The following is an 11194-nucleotide window of genomic DNA, read 5'->3' as shown; positions in this document are numbered from 1 at the left end:
CACCCTGCGGCACCACGCAACGTGGGTGAGCCAAGAGTGGAATTTTTCAAGCCATCGGTCAGAGGGATGCGAGATAACGCTGAAAATTTTGCCTGGTGTGTTTCCAGGCAAGTTTTTTTGGAAGGGAAAACGCCAGCAAAACTTTATACCAGAAGTTAGCCCACTTTCCAAATGGATGCTGTCTCCTTTTGCTGTGAAGTCAACAATTTATGCATGTCCTGCGAGTGAGATGTCCCTAGAGCAGCCCGGGGAGGCTGGGACATCACTCCCTGAAGTACCGTCTTCAGAAAACAAGTCTCCAAGTTTCGAATCCTTCTTTGTTTATGAAATAAAGTCCACCAGACCTATAGCCAATTGTTTATGCTAAAGAGCACACTCCCATTAATGTTAATGGTGCTTTGGAGCATAAATCCTTGCTAATTGATATAGGAATGTATCCCAGAAGAGTTTCCTTTACTGCTGATTTAGCTGATAGATATAAATGTGTGAGAGGGAAATATTAGCATTCATATAAAACAATTAGGTTATCAACAGGGGCGAATGATTCAGAAAATGACTGCAACTTTCCAGCTCCCTTTAATGGAAAAAAAGAAAGTCTGCTAATGAGGAAAATCAGAGGGAATACAAATATTAGCTAATCGTTGCTATTATTTAACATTTGCCTTACATCAGCAGCCCCTGAAAAGCAGGGCTGGGTCCCCACCTGAGCTCTGTGCAGATGTGGGATGGACAGGACCATCCTGCTGCCCACCAAGGTCAATCCTCTCCGTGGCCTCTCTGGGGGAGCAGTATTTTGGGCTTACAAGTCTAACAAACCTGGCTGCTGGATGTCGAGCTCAATAACAGTTGCTAAATATGTATGAATAGAGGAGAATGATACAAGCAGCGGATAGATTTTCACAATTTAATTTTTTTTTTTTTCAGATAATATAATGGCATATGAAAAGTGAGGCAGTAATGCAGTTCAAAAGAAAAAAAGAAAGCAACCCCCACCACTCTCCTGGATCTTTCTACCACCAAAGGCTGTCATTGAAAGTCTGCTAAATACAAGTAGTACGGGCATTTCCATAAAAATCTGATAGTTTGAAACCTACAATTTTGTGGCAAATGTACAGCCATTGAAGGAATAAATTTTTCAGTGTACTCAACAGTTTTAGCTATTCAATTCTCATTTAATTCATGGGTTTTGATGTGAAAATACTTTCCTAAGAGAAGGCTCAGATACAGGAAGCGTACAGTAAGCCACACATCTTCTGCAAAAAGATGCTTTGACCTCCAGTGTTGTATCTGTGATTTTAAGCATTCGGGGCTTCATTTTTTTTATTCTAAAACTATCTAGAATCAAGAGGAAAAAAAGTCACATACCAAAAAGAAGTAGAGTATTGCTTGTGGAAGTAATATAGCATTGTTTCATTACATTTTCTGATTCACATATTTTAGCTATTTCTCAGTTTTAGTACAAAAGCAAGCACGTTTGCTTTTGCAAATACAGAAAAAGATAGAAATTTCTGCATTTTAATATCGTTTGCTGCAAGTCACTGAATGGTAAGACTTTTTCTCCCCACACATTGCAGTAAGCCTAATTTTCAAGGTCTCCATTATTAATGAAATATCAAGCGAATTATGTAACATTTGCCTGGGCACGGTTCAAGACCGTGTGCCCAGTAAGATTTCATATAACAAAAAGTGCCCAACCCTAGAAACACTTTTTTTTCCATTTAATGCTCATAAAATTTTACAGACAACAGAATCCTTTCTTAAGCTTTATTTAAGAAATCGAATACTATTATAGTTCAATATATATAAGACACATCCAGTATTGTGTTCCTGATAGCAAGTGCATAGATTTTGTTAAGATATCATTTTTATATTTTAAATTTTTTTTTTTATTTGTTACTCAGTAGCATGTTTCATGATCACACGAAGGGATATTCCCAGTGATTTTGCTAAGAGCATGAGAGAAAAAACAGAACACAGCAAAGTAGTGAAACTACAACAGAGATGAGGAACAAAAACAATCAGGCAAACTATCAGTACAGTCGATTCCTGATAAGTGAATAATCTGATTGCTTGGTCACAATGCTTTATTCACTTATCAGGAATGATTCACACTACATTTTGTTAAACTGTTTTCCTTAGCCTAATACCTAAGAGTCACACTGGGCAAAGGCACACACACTCTGGCAGGCTATTCTTTAATCAGCAAGTCTTGTGACAGTTTGGTAATTTCCCATGGCGATACACATATAGCTAACAAAGAGACATTTTGCTAACACTGCAAGGTGCCTTACATAATTGAAATTAAAAGCGTGCATTTAAGCAGGACAAACTGTTCAGCTACATTGCTTTAAGGAACTCATTTTTCCCCATTGTTGAAATAAAAAAAAAAAAGAAGAAAGAAAAACCTGTATCTTTCAGCCCTGAGTATTTAAAAGAAACCCAACTGCAGTACAAGTCTTTTTTTTCAGTTGTATTTTTGGAAGAAAAGACTCTTCACAAAGCTCTAGTTTCTTTCCTAAGACCAAGTTTGGGAAAAAAAAAAAGAAGAAGAAAAAAAAAGAAAACATCCACAGCAACCTAAAAAACCCGGAGACGAATTCTGATTCACCATTCATGCAAGTCAAGACTTACTTAACTGAATCCACTGGTGTCAAAATTATCCAAACTGGGACCATAAACTCTAGAGGTGTCAAAGGCCCAGGATATAGTCTGACCATCGGTTTCTGCTTTCCTGCCTGGGCTGTCCGCTACAGGTTTCTGTGGTTTTAGATCAATCTTAGAGTTGCTTGGACCCCTGACCTCTGACAACAGACCCTGCAAGATGACGTTTGAGCTTGTTTGGGACTCCAGACTCATCACTTATTTGCCTTTCATGGAAATGGAAAAGTGAAAAAAGCAAAAAAAAAATTAAAAAAAAAAATCTATCGACCAATGACAACCAGGCCAACTCATGAGCCACCGGAAAATTTCAAAACTCTTCCAAACGCAGGAGCCAACGTCGCTGCTGACACCACATGGAAACACCCAGTGCACCATGACCTCATCGGATGTTACTCGGGGGGGGTGTGTGCTTGTGTGTGTGAGCCAAAGCCAGAGTGCCAGAACGACCAGGGGAGAGGAGACAAGAGGGAGGAGTGTCGTTTGGGTCTCATAAGAGCACTTTTAAGTGGTCTTCGATTCCTGAGCATCACAGAAAGTGGGACAAAGGAAAGGGACGGGGGCGTATGGCTTGAATTCCAGAGAGCACTCGCCAGTGCTGCTCTCTCCTCCTTGGGTTTGGTTTGGTTGGTTTTGCTTATTTTTTTTCCCCCTCTCCAAATTGTAAGGTTTGTATCTGCGATCAAACAGAGGAGAGAAGAAAGACTTTTTTGTAAACCAGAACAACATAGATTTTTCTTTTGCAGCTTTTATTTCATCATGGTAGACACCGGTTGGGGGAGAGCAGAGAGATTCTTGTGAGGAGGAAAAAATTATAGGAAATGAAAGAATAAAAAAAGCTAAAAGCCAACCATAAAAAATAATGAGAAAAAAAGTGCTATGGTATTTCTTTTGTCCCTTTTGAGATTTGTGTAATACTATTAGCCAATGCTGAGAATGATCTGCTTTGTAAGCCCACAGCAAAAATATCACCCATTTGAACAACAGGGATTTTTTCCATCATTTATCGCTCCTTTTCTTTTTTTTTAACTTCCACTGGCTTTAATGGACCGTCTTCCTGCACTCACTTGGATTTTATTTTATTTTTTTAATTATTATATGTATAACTGCACATAGCAAGCTCGATCACCTGGTAGGCTTTTGCAGACTCTCACAGCCCTAGTTAAGATGTGATTAGTTTCTAAGGAGAGTTTGACTAACACCATATGCCATCAGATTACTGTGCAGTTTGGAAGAAATCCCAAGGCTATATCCTCCTTTTCTTGAATGTTTCATATGCTTCTGCGAAGTAGCGGCAGAGTATTACTATTTTTTTTTAATGACTAGGAAGACTTGACCTCCATAATCCGCATTTTCCAGATTGACTGAAATGTCACAGCAAAAAAAAATCTTTTCAGGTGGCTTCTGTGTGTTTGTGTGCAGAAGCTTTTGCAGTTAGAAGGCTAACAAAAGCTACCTTCAATATGACTTTGCAGGAAACTCATTTAAAATGCTTCCTGCCATATAGATTATCCAAGTGATAAGGCATGACTAGGGGGAGGAAGAGAGAAAAAAAAGAAAAATCAAAGAAACCATAACATGTCTAAAATGTACAAATCCTCTTTTGCCCCCCAATCAGATATTCACTTAGGTGGAATCGACTGTATCTTTTGTACACAACCAACAAATAGAGAAAAAAAAAAACAGGCACGTGAAACAGTGAGGTGTGTAGATGTATTACCAACACAGAATGACCACCAACAATACAACACACAAAGTAGAGAGACAAGTATTAGGAAAATGGTTTAATATTGGAGACAGAAGCAAAAAACTGCATCACACAATAACATACGTTACAAAAATAAGTCTGACTGTTTCAACTACACGGTTATGTTCACAATGAGGACAGAAGAATCAGAAAAAACTCTGATCTAAACAGCAAAAAAGCAAACCCCTAACGTTTTAACTAATACATTTATCCACGCAAAGTGACCGAGTACTCCTAATTCTAATTACCTTATTGTGTAACTGCACGATACAGAATAAAAAGTGAAACTTACCGCTTTTGTTAAGACAAAATTCTAAACACTAGTTATAAGCAAAGGGAAAAAAAGAAATCAAGCCAAAGTTTTGAATTCTCTAAACAAAACCAACTCTCTTTCTACCATCCAGAAATCAAACTTGAAAATCAGTCATGATCGAGGGGGCCCACGAGAGTAAGCCACAAAAATTTCCATTTGTTTTTTAATCTCCAGTATAAAAAGTTCCACTGGTACAAAATGCATAAGTACAATCAAGTTGTAGAAATAGGAAAGCCTGCTTTTTTTTTTCTTTTTTTTTTGTTCTTTTTTTTTTGGCTCAAATTCCATCAAACAACAAAATCCAAATGCATCAATAAAACAGAAACAATACTCAAATGGTCTTACAGTTTCCACTAGATTGCATTAACTTTGGCTTTTCTCAGACAATACTTAAAAACTAGTTTGTAATTCTAAACAAAATGATAGTATTATTAATCTACAAACAACAATTCTCACAGCACAAAAAAAACACAAATACATAGGTTTGTTTTTTTTTTTTTTTTGTATGACATTATCCAAAAAGGTAATGAAACTACAGGATATTTTTTCCTTTTGTTAATTAGCACTTAAGATAATAAAAACAGAAACAGTAAAATGATTCCAGAGTAGCACAAGCCAAGGAACTGTAACCCCTATGGTGAAAGAAAGGTGAACTTGTTACTCCTTTGAGGACTGCCATTTCATCGCAATTAGCTAATTTGTTTGAAAAAACAACTAGTCTAGTCTTTTGATTAGAATTTTGTAAAGCAATTTCCCTTGTTTTTCTTCCTCTCTTATTAGGCCCTTGCACCCTTGCAGCTTTTTCCTTTCAATATTTTGAAAGAGAACTGGTAGATAATTTGTCTCCAAGGAGGTGTATGTTTGGGTTTTTGGTTTTGTTTTCAATTTTTTTTTGTTTTCGATTTTTTTTCAGGATGGACACTTTTCTCAGCAATGACCCATCTCAGTTGCCTGGAAGTACAGAAACATTCCTCCTCTCCCACTGCTAAGCCAATGTCCCGTGTAGCGTAATTCGGGGCAGCCCGATGCCGAGTTACACTGCCTGAGGACCAAAGGCATCACCGCTCTAACTGGACTGGTAAACCCGCAGGACACACTAGGGCATCTAAAAAAGCTTTGAAAATTTATACGGTGGGTACAATGAGAAAAATTAGTGAAACAGTCGAAACAATCCAAATGATGATCTCATATTATATATATATGTACATATATATAATATAATGTACGTGAGATGATACTTTGAATATGCAAAATTGCTGCAAGTAGTACAAAATAGCCCTCAAAGGGTGTAGGAAGGCCCCAGCAGTAGTAAAAACATGTGAGAAAAGTATAGATCATTTATTTATAAGTGCATGTGCTATAAGAAGGAAACTTTTTTGCATCACTAGAGGCTAGTCCTTTCCATCCCAGGGCTCTACATAAAGAAGCATTTAAGTTGGGGATGAGAGACAAGAGTGCACCAGCTGATGTTGTTCATATAGGGCTTCGTTTTTTAATTTTAGGCGGCTTCGAATATAATCGGATAGAAATAGGAAGTGGAAGAAGTTATGGCACTTTATCATCAGTAGCAGGTACTGCTGCTCACACACATTGGATTGGCAATGAATTCTCTATACCGGTAGCAAAGAACCAAATTTGGTTGTTGGTCACTACTTGTGCGGTAGAAACGCAATCTAATCAGACTTACAAGGCAGTGAAAAGGGCTACCAGCATCTCTTTTCTGGTTCCTTACACAGAGCTTCCTCCAGCAAACACCCACATCAGTCACATATATATTCCCAGGGACTACTTGTACGAGTAAAGTTACTCCTCTCTATACGAGTGTCTGCAGGAGTAAGCCAATATATTGCCGTTACAAATAATGGCAGGTAACACCAAACATTACAGTGTATGTAAACTTTATCCATAAAAAGTAGTTTAACTGCAGTGCACACTGAATTTTCACCCAGGAAGATCTAGTGCATCTGATTTAAGCAAAAGTTCATTTATTTAAATTACAAAAATATTACTTTTTTTTTTTTCTCCTCAAGGTTTTCAAATGGTGGATTTACCACTCCTGTCTGGGAGTGGCTCACACAATAGATAATTAAAGAATTGTTTTCTTTTTCTTTTATTTTATTAATACTGAATAGCATATTCCAGCAGCATATTAAAAGCTCTTTAAGAAAAGACAAAATCCCCCAAAATCTAAAAAGGAAAACCACAAGTTAATTACGGTTTTAAATAATTTTAGTTATAGATACAGAAGAAATTTAGACAGCAGTAAAATATTTTTGTCCTTCAGATCTGCCCTGTGCATTGTTCTGATTTCAACCATGTATTAAATAAACCACAAAAAACTAAGTATATATATATTTATAGATATAGATATATATATAAAAATAAACAGCAAAATGGTGAATGTATAAAAGGTATTAACACTCAAGACAGCTCTGGGTGGAAAGGGTTAAAAGTTCAAAACTTTCTCACCTTAGAGGTTTCCATACAATATGAAGAAAATACATAGTGAGGTTTGCTTTCACAGCATTGATGTGTGCAGAGTGGTTAAAAAAGTGAAACATGGGCACTTATACAATGTTTTACAAAAAACATCAAAGAGAAATAACAAACAATAACAATTTCAGGCAACAAGACCACAGGATAGCAAGTTAACAAACTTTTTAACCTCTTTTTTCTTTAAATATTAGGGATTTATACAAAACACATAATAAAATACCCATGTTATCAAATTACTTCACACAAGAAACACACTGAAGCTCTAGGAAGAAAGTACCTTTGGAATTTGGCACTATAGTTTCACTGATTTTTTTTTCTTTAAAAGAAAAACCGATCACATTTTGCTGAACACAAACACATCTAAATTGTTCACAATAAAAAAATGACATCAATGCGTCACAAGCCAACACAAACTTATTCTGGAATATTTTTTCATTTTTCACATGAAATCCTTTTTTTTTTTTTAAGCAAACAACTTTTTTTTGTTTTTTTTTTTTTGAATCTTGTTTTTGTTCTTGTTGTTCAAGTAAACCAATTTTAAACTCGTCTTTTATAAACATAGAACACTTAAGACCATAAGACTCATGATGAAACCACAACTTAATTCACAGAAGCACCAACGTAACACATTTTACAGTAACCTTTCTTCTGTACATTGAAACAGTATAAAATATAGGTAATTTCATGTGCATTAAACCATGGATTGTCTAACTGTGAGTCAGTTCAGCAAAAGGTGACACAAGTAGGTAGCATTTGCCCTAAAACAGGGTAAATATTTTCTTATACTAATCTACAAAAAGTGGTTCTATATATATACTTTAATGAGAAAGTGAGCCACCTAAAATGGCCTTATCAAAAAACTTTACACTGCCTGAAAAATGTAAAAACTATTACAGACCTCTAGAGACTTAAAATCAGACAGTTTTATTTCTCAAACTGTTTTGGAAGTAGTCTGTTAGAAACCAACATTCTGTGCCTCTGGACACATATTGCTATTGTCACCAGTGACCAGGCAGAATGCCAATCCCTGTATAATACTTTCAAGTCTGTTTTTTTTTTTATTTTTTTTTTACGAAATGAAAAAACAAAACAAAACAAAACAAAAAACCCAAACAAAAAAAACCAAAGGAATAAAGAAAACCAAAAAAAGGAAAGAAAGAAAAAACATTTTGCCACAGGTTGTTTTTAAATCCTATCATTAATTTATCTAATAATAAATTTCAGTCTTGCATGAATGCAGCAATGTTTTTTCACATTGACTTCCCAGAATTCATAGCTAGATGAGGTCACATGCAAATTTCAAAGGTCAAACTAGCTCAAAGGTCAGTAGGAGAACCAAATATGATGTGAGGTCAGAAAGACATCAGAAACAATGACGGGACGATGAAACTTTTTTTTTTTTTGAGACGCCACAGGGACATGCTAGGCAAACGATGGGCTAACGGGCATGGAGATGTCTAGGGAAAAAACAAGGAAGAGGAAAAAAGTTACATAGAATCTATGCAGCACAAACAAAATCACTTTTATGGGTGCAGGAGAAAACTAATGCAAATCTTTCATCAGTAGAGTCTATGAGCCGTTCACATAATTTGCATTAACTTACAATACTTGTCAACAAGAGCACAATGGAACCCCAAAAGAATCCATCTGAAAGGAGTCAGAGAGAATGGATTCCTCTTTGGGGAGAAAAGAGAGGAAAGAACCAGTTTCTACAAATGTAACAGAAAGGTATGGGGAGGGGGGAAAAAAGGTCAGACAACTGAACTTTAAACTAGGTAATGGAAACTACGAACAAAATAACCAGACAAATACAAACAAGAGGATAAAAGCATGAACTGTAAAGGGTGTAGGGTTCAACAGTGAAAAAGCGCCCATTCTTGGCACAATTACTCTAGAGACTACTTCAAAGGATCTAGCTAGCATAGAGAGCTGCTCTTTAGGTATCCAATAAGTTAACAATAGGCAATAAATAACTTCCATTATTTCTGAGGCAGTAAAAATTTTGTATAAAAATAGAAATGCTTTTTACAAATAAAATTTACAGGCCTGTGGCTTTCTTTTTTTATTATTATTAAATTTATCTCTCAAGAAACATCAAGTATTGTCACTCATTTTATTTTATTTTTTTTATTTTAAACCCTGTAGCTTTAGAAACAGATCTCTAAATCTTTTTTACATTAATCCTTTCCAAAAAAACAAGAACTTAAAAAAAAGTGAAATATAAAGACGACCAGTGTAAAATCAGACTAATATATAACAATACGTTGATTCGAACCGAAAAAAAATAATCAAATCTTCTCAAAAAACAAGTTGATGTAGTGGAAAGACTTGTTTCAATTTTTGTTGCAAAATAAGTGCTTCAACTGGCATGAGGCCATTTTGTTTAACCTATAAACTGCTGGTGCCACCCTGGTAGAATACGATCCATCCATAGAAAACAACTTTTATTGTGTGCTAATGGCACCAGGGTTCACAGAGTTAAATTGCACATTTTTTTTGTGTGTGTGTGTGTGTGTTGCTTTGAATTTCAAGACATTTATTTTTGTTTTAAAAAGGAGATAAATTATGCTGCAAAACAAAATACAGTAACACAACTCAGTAATTACTTGGCAAGGAAATGGGAGCCAAGTGTAATAAGGACAAGTGGGGACATGGAAGTGGTAACTGTAAAAATAACTGTCTCTTGGTGAAGGTTGGCTCTATGTTCTTTCTTAACCCCCCTGCAGAGGACAGGTTTGCTCATGGGACTTACCCTAAGAAAGCTAAAATAAGAGCAGTAAGCATCTGGGGTTAAGATCAGTAAGGTTTGCTGTCATTTTTGGAGCGTTTCAGCTGAACCTTCAAGCGTTTCATGCCAATCTGAAAGCCGTTCATAGCCTGGATAGCAGCTTGTGCAGAGACTGGATTGTCATAGCTAACAAAACCTACGAGACACAGAACGGAGGCGGGAGAGAAAGCGAACTATAGGTTAGAACAAATGTCAGAAGGCGTCTTGCTAGGATTTTATTATTACTATTTATTTGACACATTTACCTCACTTTCAATTAGTTCTTTGATCACACCTCGTATCCCATTTCCTCTCCCGTTTCCTTTGCCTTCCCCTTTACCGTCACAATATTTCTTTACTAGCTGGGATGCAGTTGGCCAGTTCTGGTGCAATGCAGTTTCCGATCTGTTATTTATCTACCTACCTTAGAGACCGAAGATACTTATTACTGTGACAGTTTTCAGTGTACTATCTACATACCTCCCAGTCTATTAGGAAGTACTATTAGGCCAGTCTGCAGATGTGAAGCTGAAACAGAAAGCCTGGTTACAGAAACAAACCCCAAACTTAGATGCCTATACGCATTTGCACACCTGAATGTGAGTTCATGTGCACTGGTCCTGTGTGCTATGAAACACTCGTCTCCTTGGGCTTAGCCTAGGACAGCTGCAATATTAATATTTTGTATTTTTACAGCTCCTTCCAGTTCAAGATCTCAAGGTACATTAAATGTTAATTAATTCAGCCTCTTGGTCCCCAAAGGGGTATGCAAGCATCAAAATTAAGCAGCATTGTAAAGACAATGGCAGGGCTTGACGAGACCTCCAGATCTTCTGCTCCTCGGTTGCGAGCACTAACTAGGGGGATAATGCTTGCTCGGGTAATTCAGAATGGCTGGCCTGGCTCAGCTCTCTTTTCCCCGGGAGACTAAAAATGCTGTGTTCATAATGGACTCAAATCTCCCTGATTCTGGAAGCTCAAAATTCATTTTCATATCTGGGCCTCCCACTTGTAATTGCAAAGCTCTCCTAACTGCTGTTCTGCCTTGGCTCTGGCTAATTACTACTGTACTCAGCCCGCTATTATGCATCTGCTTTGAAATGCTCCCTCCTCTTTCCACTTGAATTTGCCTTAACACACATCCCTTCACTCTGTTAAAGCATGGATCCCACACACTTTGTTTTCAGTCCACAGGCTTCTCGGCGCCTCTCTC

General features: G+C 36.8%; 1 protein-coding gene across 11 annotated transcripts in view; it reads right to left on the bottom strand.

Moving 5' to 3' along the window:
* Nucleotides 1-890: 890 nt before the first annotated feature.
* CELF2 (CUGBP Elav-like family member 2) overlaps nucleotides 891-11194 on the bottom strand; it is a 386169-nt gene continuing 375865 nt past the window's right edge. For 10 of the 11 annotated variants that reach the window (XM_069801585.1, XM_069801581.1, XM_069801583.1 and 7 more), the window contains one exon: nucleotides 891-10138. In XM_069801585.1, the coding sequence (XP_069657686.1) occupies nucleotides 10011-10138 (128 nt within the window). In that variant the 3' untranslated portion in view covers nucleotides 891-10010. The remainder of the gene's footprint in view (nucleotides 10139-11194) is intronic. The other variant, XM_069801582.1, reaches the window with a different exon arrangement.

Source organism: Haliaeetus albicilla, chromosome 14, assembly GCF_947461875.1.
Source record: "Haliaeetus albicilla chromosome 14, bHalAlb1.1, whole genome shotgun sequence".
Classification (NCBI taxonomy): Eukaryota; Metazoa; Chordata; class Aves; order Accipitriformes; family Accipitridae; genus Haliaeetus; species Haliaeetus albicilla.
This window is presented reverse-complemented; position numbering and strand designations above follow the sequence as displayed.